This window comes from Augochlora pura, chromosome 6, assembly GCF_028453695.1.
Source record: "Augochlora pura isolate Apur16 chromosome 6, APUR_v2.2.1, whole genome shotgun sequence".
Taxonomy (NCBI): Eukaryota; Metazoa; Arthropoda; class Insecta; order Hymenoptera; family Halictidae; genus Augochlora; species Augochlora pura.
In genome coordinates, this window is record NC_135777.1 from 4,447,896 (window position 1) to 4,460,648 (window position 12,753).

At 39.2% G+C, this 12,753-nt stretch overlaps 1 protein-coding gene across 2 annotated transcripts in view; it reads left to right on the top strand.

The window, feature by feature from the left end:
• The window catches only part of Jeb (low-density lipoprotein receptor domain-containing jelly belly protein), a 30,076-nt gene extending 17,323 nt beyond the window's left edge, over window positions 1–12,753 (top strand). For both annotated transcript variants that reach the window (XM_078182565.1, XM_078182564.1), the window contains 2 exons: window positions 4,909–5,069; window positions 12,624–12,753. In XM_078182565.1, the coding sequence (XP_078038691.1) occupies window positions 4,909–5,069; window positions 12,624–12,683 (221 nt within the window). In that variant the 3' untranslated portion in view covers window positions 12,684–12,753. The remainder of the gene's footprint in view (window positions 1–4,908; window positions 5,070–12,623) is intronic.

Sequence of the window (12,753 nt, forward strand, 5' to 3'; positions counted from 1 at the left end):
AAAAAAAAAAAAAGAAAGAGAAAGATGCTTTTTTGTTCGAACGGTGTACAAAAATATTCGCGATTTTTATACGATCCGCTCCTGGGTGGATTTTATGCGTATATAAATAACAATCGCTCGCAATTTGCGCGATACGGCGGGGAAAATAATTTGCCGGGGAGAGATGTTGAATAATTTTGCGTGAAATGTAATTTCTCGGAATTTCTTTCTGAACGCCGGTTTATTTGTCCCGCGACAGACGCGAAACGAAACTCGGCGTGCCGGCAAAAAAAAAAACGATCGCAAAACCGCGGAAAGATGACGAGAAAATAATGTCCGTGCGTGACTCGGCCATAAATAATATCCGTGTTTATTTTTTAAGTTCATTATTTTCGAGGCCGTATGAGAATAAACCTTAATCTATACGGCACGCGCTCGCCGACATTATTAGAACAAATAATCACTATTCGCATTGGCTATTTTGGTCGCAAGGTATTTTCGATTATTTATTTCATAAACTTTCCGTCTCGCGCGCCGAAAATACCCGTCTATTCGTGGCGCCTTATTTTAATGAACGAGAATATACCGGACGCATTTACAAAGCTTCATAAAACGATCAACTACAAAAATTATACATTTCCCGCCTCCGCTCGTATCGTTGTCTTGCTCGCCTAAAATAACAATTCATAATTGTCTTATCAAATGTCTAATTGAATCAAAATTATTCGTAATGGTATTATCAAATGTCTTATTAAATCAACGTAATTAATAAGTGTCGACTTATTCCATTAAAAGCTCTTATCACGGTGAATTAATCTACCACCATTGTCCGTACCGCAATGTTATTTCATTTCGAGGCGAATAACGAAAGAAAAATAGTAAGAAAGATGAAAAATAAACGAATAAAATAAAAACTGGAAGAATTAAATGAAAACGACAGAAATTATAAAACAATAAATTCAATGTACTCGTTGACGAACAAACGTTAATAAAAATTATAGACCGTAAGAGTAGATTTGTAAAGAGCTTAATTTACAAAATTAAAAAAATTATATAATCAATAACAATTATAAAATATACTCGAATAATATAATAGTATAATAGTATAACAATAATATACCTATTCATTTTTCTAAATTACCTTATGGAACGACCCTCTCGCGCCGATCTCAAATATCAATTTACGTAAAAGTAATTCCTCGAATTGATTAATTGAATAAGAATCGTCGTCTATCCACCGAAGTGGACTTCCAGATAATCCGATACTTTTGGCATGAACCGGTGGCATCTGAAACCGATTGCTGGCTGCTATCCGGCAACGCCACCCCCATAAAAGAATAACCGAAGAGCCGAGTTCCGGTTTCGGCGGTGATACCCGTTGGGAAAATATCGGGAGACGTTATAAAAGCTTCCGGACCGAATGATATCGAAACATTTATTGGTATCAGAAAAGTTCGGATCGGACCCGCGGTAAAAACAACAGTATAGTAAAATGCCGGCGAAGAAATTGCGGACGGCAATAAGATTTCCTCGGGATAGGTGGTCGGTTGGTGTTTCGTCTCTTTTTCTGTGTTGCCGTCGCGGCCACCGTCGTCGTTCACCGGACGGATTTTGATGGAACATTTTCGAAAACCAATGGCCAAGGCGATCGCGCTTCTTCTCCTCGCTTTCGTTCCTCTTTTTTATCGATGACGCCGACCGGGAGGGGGGGATGTTACCTTAAAGTCGGTCTCCGCCCTAATCGATTTGGGACAAACAAGTTGCCGACCGTCGCCTAACGAGAGTTTAAATCGAACGAATGTCGTTAGGCGAGCAACCTCTCGAGAACATCGTGGCTAAACTGGCGGGGAGAGAACGCTTGAATAAAGATGAATTAAAACTGAAAGCATTAAAAAGTGCCGTGATTATCCCTGCGATTTTTTATATTAATCGTCCCTTCGATTTTTAATATTGAAAAGAACATATTTTTGTACGCACAATATTGAGACGTATAAATGATTTTAATTCGTATATCAGAAATTGATTATAATATTTATTTATAATTACAATAATGGCAATTTCTATACATATTTATGATTGTAATAATTATTATACCTATTTTCATTAACCTGACATATAAATGATTTTAATTCCTATATCAGGAATTGATTATAACATTTATCTATAATTTATAATTACAATAATGACAATTTCTATACATATTTATGATTGTAATAATTATTATACCTATTTTCATTCACCTGTTAATTAATATTCAGGTTAATTCGTTCACGTATCAAATCCACGTGTAAATATAGCTGGATATTCACGGACTGAAACAAATGTTTAATCAGGTAGCAGATATAACTCGACTTCGTTATTATTCAATCTTCTTAAAAAATTTGGATATTAATAAAGAGCTAAGTAAAAAATATATATTAAATAAATATAAATTATATATATATTAATTATGAATTAAATTCGTTTGTAAAAAAACCAAGACTTCTTACGTCTCTCACGCCTAATTTTTCATTTGTTTATCGCTGTTAAGTAAACATGTCCGCGCGAGCTCAGATATTTTTGTAGGACACGTTAAAAGAGATTCTTTAATTCGCGGTCGGAATAAAATAACAAAAGCGCGGGGACGCCGCAAATCAGCGAAGCATTCGCTGCGCTTGTAAAACGCGCTCTATAAATCGATAAGTACGAAAACATTAATACTAACCTTGATCATTTTCCCCGTGGCTTTGGATTGCACATGCCGCGCGCGCGACGCGGCGAGGCGTTTAAAAACGGGCAACCTTGCCTGGGAATTTCGCGTAAAGGAACGCCGCCGCCGGCTGGATCCTTCGGGGGCTGCGTCGATTTTTATGCATAAAAATAGTAGCGATCGATAGCCGCGAACAATGTAATAGAAAAATTATACGGACCGTGACGGGAAACGGTGTTACAATAACACCCTCGTCGACGTCGACGACGGGATTGCCGAACGTGGAGCGCATGGGAACGATCGCGCGCTTCGACGGGGAATCGACGGAGAATTTATTCGAACGACTCTCGACTGGTCACGTCGTCGATCGGTACAAGGGAAACTAAAGCGGAATTATTTACCGAATAAAGGGATCAATGTTCGAGTTTCTCCGGGAATGCGCGGACACCCGATGAATTTCGAACGTTTGCGAGGAATTCATGGAACCCGGTGCGATACGAGAACAGTTCCGATCGACCGAACCGATGCGTCTACACGTTCAAGCACAATTCTCTGGACGAGGTATTTTTATGTACCCGTGAATTTTATGCTCCGGACGAGTGCAACAAACTGCTGTTTGGTTAGAAATTTGTAAGAAAACTTAGACGAAAGTGCTTGCAAAAATACGATTTCAAATTAATGTAATTTAATTAGTATAAAATCGCAGGGTCCTCTTTTAATTTTTCTACGGAAGTTCGACACGATAATATTAATAATAATGACAGTAGACTAATAACAGTAATAACAGTAATAACAGTGGTAGTATAAAATAATAATAATAATAATAATAGAAATAATAGTATACTAATAAGAGTAATAAGAGTAACAGCACATAATAACACTAACAATAACTGTAATAACAGTAACAGTACTTAACAATAACAATATTAATAACAGTAACAACAGAATGCTAATAACAGCAATAAAAATAGAAAAATTATATTAACCACGATAAAACAGTAGTAAAAATGGCTTCGAGCACCCAACAATGGCTCAAAGTATTATTAATAACAATATACGAATTTATTAAAATTCCATCAACTATTTCCCATAGAGTTTGAAATGTTTTCGCAGCAAGTGCGAGGAAAAGGGAAGCAAACGAGAAGTATCTAGAAACAGATATGTTCGCGTCGCCTAGTTCTCTCTCGGCCCACAGGTGGGTGGTAACGACCACGTTGGTAAACTATAGGTTATAGGGGCGCACAGTAGTGGCACCGGGGTTTGTACAGGCACCTGTTACGGGTGACCGAAGAATTGCGCAAAAGTGTGCAGATTACTTTCATTGTCGGAAAGTTCGACGGCGGTGGCTCCCCGGCAGAAGTTGCCACTCGCGGAACAGGAGTTTTAATGAGGTGCCCCCCGCGCTGCTCCGTGTCGTCAACAAACCACCCTTACGCCGCGCTCTCCGTAAATGGATAATTGGGAAATTCGAAAAGTTCCGGTTAACAATCTGAAAATCTTGCGCGTTTCCGCGCAAATTCGGTGCGCCTCGATGCACAATCTATGCGGTAATAATTGTTGAAACGTTCTGAGAAAGGTTGGGTTAAAAGAATTTCGTTTCTTGGAGCATTTTGATAGCGACTATATTTATTAATGTATTTTAAGCACGATTTTGTTACCAGAAGTATTTTGTTCGTTTATCTGCAGTTTATACCCTGTATATTTTATTGTAGAATTTATTTATCGCTGTCGATTGGTCGTTGCAAGAGTTTATTTTTCATTTTTAGATGCAAAGAATGAATATCTTTTCATAGAATATATTAAAAATAATTCTGTGAAATAACATAATTTTTTAAGTACGCGCGAGGTAATAATTAGATGAAACAATCATCCATGCTGTTGAAGCAGCAATAAAACATATTCTGCTGTCTCCCTTGACATGAAATTAAATCAACCCGTTGATTAATATAAAAATATTTCGGACGGTTGAAACAAATATTGGCCAAATGAAATGAAATGATTGAAATAAATATTCCACGAGCTAAAATCGAATGAATATCAAATAAAACCGTCGAATAAAATTAAATAAATACCGAAGCGAATTAAACGATTAAACTACGTAATGAAATCTATTTCGCAATGAAATTATCGAAAGATATCTCGAACTTCGGCCAGCTGTGCGACAAGGCGCGGCGTCGACGGAGGAGGAATGCGTCTCCCTCGCCTCTGACATTTATTTTCCATTTTTTTTGTGCTTGCAGAGTGTCCTTTTTCCGAGGACGGGATGGAAAGGTTCGCGTGTCCGAACCCGGACAGATTTGGTAGATATCACTGCATCGATGATCACGCCTTGTGCGACGGTTTCTTAGACTGCCCTTCAGGCGAGGACGAGGACTTGCAAGCCTGCATGTTTTACAAAACCGTAAGTCTTTAATCACATCCGTGATCTGTGTGTGTCTCTGTGTGTCGTCAGTCTCAATTTCAGCTGGACAGCGGGCGCCCCCGCGCCAATCAACCCTCTGTAATCTGCTGCAATTCCTATCCGATAACCGCGGCGCCTCTCCATTTCCTGATTTACTCCATTCGAAAAAGTTCGAGCGGAACGGGTCGGGTCGTACCATAAATAAACCAACGCCTTAGAGACGCAGAAAATGTCGAGCAATGTCCATTGACCGGTCTGCCACGATTTAATTTCGCTCCTTTATGGTTTCACCGAGACCATCATCCTCGATTCTTCTACAGAGGTTGCGTCGTTTAACCGATCATCCCCTGCGCGAATTTCTTTCCAAAGCTCTGGCTCGATTGATGTCATTTCTTTTTGCTATTTATTCAGCTATATTTTTGTTGCATACTGCAATATTTAAGACAGTTTCAATCCGTTGTTTGTTGGTTCGATTCTGAATGCAATTTGGGGGTGCGTTTGAATGCAAAAGTTAAGGACGTTCGCGAATTATTTTTGATGATAATTTACTTAGCTACTTTCCTGTTGCAAATGATAATTTTTGAATTTTAATTTATTGCTTCTTGGTTAAATTTTCACTGCAATATAGGGGTGTGTTTTGAATGCAGAAGTTGAGGACGTTCGCGAATTATTTCTGATGATAATTTACTTAGCTACCTTCCTGTTGCAAATGATAATTTTTCAATTTTAATTTGTTGCTTCTTGGTTAAATATTCACTGCAATATAGGGGTGTGTTTTGAATGCAAAAGTTAAGGACGTTCGCGAATTATTTTTGATGATTCTGGCTCGATTAATATTATAGTTTATTATTACAATTTATTTAGCTATATTTTTGTTGTATACTGCAATATTTAAGACAGTTTCAATCCGTTGTTTTTTAGTTTGATTTTGAATGCAATTTGAATGTTATTATCAGAATTTATTCAGCTATATTTTTATCGTAAAATCTTCTAAAGTCGATAGTAATTATTCATAACCAATACATGGAGAACGATATTCGTTATACGCTATTCTAATAATATACTTTCATCGTGCACGGTAGTTACAGTATACACTCATCGTGCATAATTAACAACGAAAAAGGTCCCAGTGATTTATAACAAGTAATTATCGAAGGAAAAATCGTTTCGAGCAACTGCTTCACCGCTGAACTTTAATCTCGCCTCGTTCGATCCTCTCCGCCCGTTGAAAATACGGGGAAGCTAATAGCGAGCATACTCGGACGCGTAACAAGGAGCGAAAAATTCCCGCGAACCGGTCGAAGAGGATCCGTGATTACCGCGTGCTCCCCGTAAAATCGTATTTCGCCGTGGAAACGAGCGCGCGCGGAAGGAAACGTTAATCCCGGGTCCCGCATAAAGTATTAGCTAGCCATCAGTTGCATGAACGGTCCCGGGGTATTCATAGGCGACGATATCGCGTGCGCGCGCGCGCTTCATTAAAATTTCCCCGGCCGCGCTCCGCCGGGGATGACCTTTTTAAAGAAGAAACGCTCTCTCGATCTCCGACGGTGGCGCTAATTTTCTCGAGCAATCAACCCTTCTTCCAGCATTCCGGGTCGTCTATAAAGTCGCGGCGCGAATAAACCTCGCCCTGGAAAAAAAATCTCAATTCAGTCGCCGCCCGTGTCTGGCCCCGAGAGCTTAAATCGCTGAATGGGGGAGATCTGCTTAATTCAACCGGCCGCGGCGGAAAGAAAAGAGTTCTTGCCGGCGCGCCGGCTAAAAACAACGCGACGCCGCGCCGTGGCGAAAACGATGAGAACGAACCGCCCGCAAATGGAGCCGAAGTAATCGCGTTTACGCCGTTCCGGAAGTGGAGCAAGTCGGCGAACAAGTCCGACATATTGTTTTCATTGTTTCGCTTAGTCTTTCGGAGTCATTTTTAGTCTGCAGTTTACATTGTTCTCTCTTTTTTCGAATCATGTTTCCATTCCCTTTTCTTTAAGTATCGCTTGCTTGTTTGCGCTACACTCTGCGTTAATTTTTATTTCTTATTTTCTCTATCGTGTCGTCGTATTTTCGTTGCACGTATATTTTTATCAGTTTTGTTTACCGCTCTATATCTTTTTTTCTTCTCACTATCACCGTTTTATTATCGCGCGATTTTTCAGCAATATAAATAACCGAGATCGTGTAGAAATTTTCGTGGTAAACAACGTCCACGGCGCGGCCGTTGATCAAAAGTTGAAAATTACTTTTATCGTGATAGCCTATAGCTGTTGAATCTTTGATTCGCCGTTGAATGTCAGTAAGAACGTGGAACACTTTGCCTGGGTAGATTCTACAGGTCAAAATGAGGGAAGAAATCTTACTCCACGACGACGAATGAATCTTGAAATATTATTTCATAGAAACAGTAACGCGATTGTTAACTAAATGGAATTTTCTCAAATATTCTTACGAAGGGGTGGTTTCGGTTTCAACTCGCGTCGACGCCGGTCAAAAATATTCGCCAAATTCGACTTACGATAGCTTCGTGGAAAATCATCGTAAGATAATGATATTTTTTTTAAATTTAAGCTTAAAACTTGTACTTTAAACAAGTTCTCGTTAATTTTAAATTTGATGCACCACCGTCGCCAGAACCTTTAAATATGAGGTCATGTTTGTCACAGCGAAAATCGCCATTTGAATCGTACTCAAAAATGTCAAGTTTGACAAAATGCCAGGACCTTATACAATTTTTATCGACTATACCGTTCTCATAGAAATAAAGTTCGATCTTTTCTCTTCAATATAAGACAACAGAAACGTTGCTACGATTTTTTTACTCAAAGTTACAGCGCTTCAAAGTAACCCTTACATTTTGTCTATAACATAAAAATCATCGCTGGAAAATGACGTTTTTAATTAAAAGATTACAGTGACAAAAACACGTTGCACTTAAAATCGAGGAACGCCATTTTAAAGTAGAGATTTCAAGCTTTAATTTAGAAAAAGGTTCATCGTCGTACAACAATTTATCGCGACGTTATCGTCGGTCAAATTCAGCCAACTGTTACCGAACAATTTTATCGAATATTTTATATTCGATAGCGAACGATGAATGTTAAATTTCGAGATCGTATTCCCGCTAAATTATAGGATAATATTGCAACGGCGTGGACACTGTAGTCGACGAGGAGTCGTTTAATTCGCGGAATTTTCTATTGCCGGAAACGTTGTCGCTCAAGCGGCTATTGTCCGCGCGCGCGGTGGACGCGCGAGGAACAGAAACGTGTTCCGTCAATAAGCACAGTCCCCGGCTCCGGCGGCGTGTCCATAGACAGAAGTATGTCAAATTTCAGTGGCTGGCGGCTCGCTCCAATTATGTCGACGCTGAAAGTGACAGGTATTGAAAACGACTGACAACGCGAGACGTTAAAGCGACCCGGACACGAATATGCTCGCGTCGCTCAATCCGAAATATGTGGCTATCTAATGCGCGACCTGTCCCGTTCGATCTTCGCTGAAAAGCCGGCCAAAATGTCTCCCCGATCGGGCACGGTATTCAAATTGGTATGATCTTTTAAAATAAATAATCTAGAATTCCAAAAGGTTGGCTTACGACATTTATATTTCTCACGATTATATTTCCAACGATTATATTTGCCACAATTATATTTGTAACAATTAGATTTATGTCCAAAAATATCTATCTCTTGTTTTTCACATAGTAAAATGATCAAAGGAAGCACACAATTGCTATTTAATTTTTATTTCTTGCAACCAAGGCAGACAATTTTTATTTAGCGGACGGATTTATTTCGTCGGGCGATCGCAGCGAAACCCAAAGGAATATATCATTGTCGCTTTAATATAAATCGCGAAAATGATCAAACTTTTATAAGCAAGCGCACGCGAAGTTCCTCGCCTCCGGTGATCCATAGATCCGGGCGTTGAAACGCGACGACGCGGTGCCCCGGACAAAAATACTTTCATGAAACGTCGCTTGCGCAACACCAATGGGATCAAAGCGAAGAAGCTCGAATTTTTGGAGGCACACAAACGCGCGGCTTCGCCCCCGAAAGCAACCCACCGCCAGAGGCGAGAAAGGCGTCGAGCATTTTCGGCTCGGCTCGCGTCGTCGCCCGTTAAAAACAATCCGTCAGGTCGCGTTTAACGTGAGAACCACTTGCGAGCAGCCGCGGCAAGTAGAAGAGTGGATGAAAGAGGGGATTAAACGCGACTTCCTCGAGAGGAAGATACACCCTGAAAAGGCTGAAGAACCGAAACCAGGCGGCGCAGGGGCAAAGAATTTTTTCGCGAAATCGTGGACAATGCTAATAACTGTAATTATTGGTTTTTCGCTTCGTATACGTGAACACTTTTTTAATATTTTGTTAGGACAAAATTCCAGGTGTCTTTCAGATCTTTATAAATAAGGAGAATAACAAGGAATCAATTTTTATATCCTTCGTCTCTCTTGATACCTCGTAACTTCTGCTTGAAATATCTTTTTATACTTCTTTAAATTCTCTAGTATTTTCCTTACATTTTTGTGTGTCTTTTATATTTTTGAAATATATTTTTATATTTAAAACCGTTCGACGAAGTACAGGGGTGGTTTCGTGTAAAACCGTAGACGATGCTAATAGCTCTGTTATCATTGTTATTTCACTTTGTATCTACCTGAATAATTTTTAAATATTTTTATATTCATATAAAATATTCATGACTTAATTTTTACGAAATAAATAAACAACAGTTCACTCGATGAATAACAGATTCAGTATCGAAAATTGTTCCCTTCTTTTAGGACGTGTTCTAAGTTTCGTTTAAAATTAAAACGTAAGTACAACCAAGATCAAAAGTAAATAATCTGTATCGTTTCCGTCGGAAACGATTCCGCGATTTCGACAGAGACTCGTTCATTTTTGCCGGCTGCGCGGCGCGAAAAAAAAGAGGCGAGAGGGAAAGAATCGACCGGAGGGAAATCCAAGCCACGTACCGCCCCCTTCCCCATTTATCATCCATCGCATCCGGCGAACAGTTGACCTTTCTCCCCAGGCTGATTCCGACCTGGTCTCTCTTGCCTCTTTGAAATCGATATTCGCTTCTTTTCCTTCCGCCTGCTCGATCAGCCACTCGAACTTAACCCTACATACTACTTACAGAGTCGCGCCTTGTTCACCGTTCGCGATTCGTTCGGACACGCGTCCTGGGACCAAATCGGCTCCGATCCGTTTAACGCTCGACCGATTCTGCTCGCGAAAATGGAATCGTCGATTATAATTGTCGAATATAATTGCAATTTGCCGATTTCATTTATTCAGACTCGGATTTAAAATAGACTCTCGATTAAAAGATTTCGAGAACGTCTATGCCAATTGAAATAAATATATTATTTACAACTGGATACAGTTATTTGAAAGGGGAAATAATATTTTTATTCGACTCGTGGTTTGTTACAAGCGATGAAGATTATTTTTATGTTATCTAGAGGTTCATGATTTGTTAAAGGAACGATAAATGAATTGTTAGAAGCTGGGTGGTACAGTGTTAATTTAATCTCTAATTTTAAAGAGTTCATGCGCTTATGTATATATTGTTGTTATTATATATATTGTGCTATATTCTATGCTATTTTATTATATATTATAAACGCATGAACTCAAGATTAAAATGTGTACCATATAATATCGTATTCTATAAATATAATATAATTATTATATAATATAAATTCTCTCTGCTTGCATTATATATATATATATATATATATATGTATAATATATTATGTATATATATAAACCACCCACGCTTGAAATTGTACCACGGTTACCGTTACACACCCCCGTCGAACTTCGCCGAGGAAATCCGTTTCGGCGCGGCGAGGCGCGAACTTTGCTCGCGAAACTTTCCCCCGGCGAATTTTCGCGGTCGGCGTCGATACAACGCCGACGTCAGCCAATCGACGTGTGGGATACGTCGATACCTTTTCGATGGGAATCGGAACCGAGGCGAGCCAGTCGGCCGTCGTCCCTCTTTCCGCTCCGGCACGTCCCGACCGGGATAGAAACAACGCCCGCTGGAAATTCCGATCTCCGCCGGCGGGGCGGATCTCTATTCTTCTCTAAAAGAAATCCGATAAGTTTCGATGCCGGTTTCGAATAGGGTTTTACAGAGGAAAATGGTTACGGCTGCCGGATTCTAATCGCATCGTCCCGAAGCGAACGAACCAGCTTCTATTTTTCCGTCGCGCCAAGCCCGGTTCCGCGGACGAACCTAACCTCCTATCGACACGGCATCTCGATTTTCTCCGCCGGTTTATTGGATTCGGAAATCTGCGCGTTGCCGACAAAACGATGGATTCGGGGCTCCCTTTGATTTGCCATTGTTGATGCCCTTTTATGTATACAGTCGAACCTGTTGTTGCGCGGTCTTTTTATATGCGTTTTTTTTGTGCGATATATGAACATCGACATATTGAATTTAAAATAATCTTATCTTCTTCTATTAAGTATCTTCTATCTTTTATTCTTGTATCTTCTATTTTATTCTTATTTCTATTATTCTATTTACTTACTGTATACTATGCAATATTTACTACTAATTTAATAAGGCATACGTTCATATTAAAATATACAGTTTCAACGTTTCTTAACTGTTACTCGAAACTATGAGGAAACCACATTCCACTTTGTTAGTTTATAGAACAGATACATTCGTACATCAATAATAAGGGTAAAATTAGATTGTTATAGATCGATATAGTTGAATAATAGATCGGGGAGCACGGAAGTAAATACGTTCGTGGTTTATTTTCTGCCCAGGAATTTAATAGATCCATTATTTATACATCGAGAGCGAAATTTTAAAAGATCCGCGAATAAATATTTAAGGAAATTATTATCTGAATAATTTCGCAATCTTCTTTTATACAGCAACAATTTCGAATAATATGAAATTCATTACTGTAAATATTATTCTCTCTTATCTTTAACATTACTATTATTATAAACACCACTTATATATCATTGTTATCATTTATTATTATATCATTATTATCATTAAGAACACTGTTTGCATACATTGCTATTATCATCATTAAGAACACTGTTTGCATACATTGCTATTATCATCATTATGAACACTATTTGTAAGCAATTATTATTCTTAAGCAAGTGTACCATTTAACACCTTCACTTCCAAAGCGCCAAAAAATCCACAAACAATTAATAAAAGAAACCAAAAAATATCCCATAGAACAGCAAAAATATTCCCCATTCTTAAACCAAAATTACCAAACTTTCAAGTACGACAAAGAGTTCGCAAATTCCATTAAAATTCTCCCGAAACGAAATATCATAATTTCCTCTGAATACTGTCATCGAGCTTCCCGATGTTTCAGAATCGATCCGCGCGCATCGTTTCCTCGCGAAAACTCCTTTCCAGCGTTCGCAAAACCAAATGTCGTTCGCTGTTACGTTGCAAACGGCAGTGAACGTGTTAAAGGGCACCGCCACCGCGGCCTTTCCCGGCAAGCTTTTCGCAAGCTCAGTGTACGAGAAAATGTTATTCTGTCTGTTTCAGACGAAAGCTCATCTCGACGTATTGGCAGATGCCATTCTGCGATGGGCAAGAGGACGCTAATTCCTTTGTTGACGATGAACCTCTGACCTATGTATAAAATCATAAGTCTGACGAGTTTACTTCTTTATAC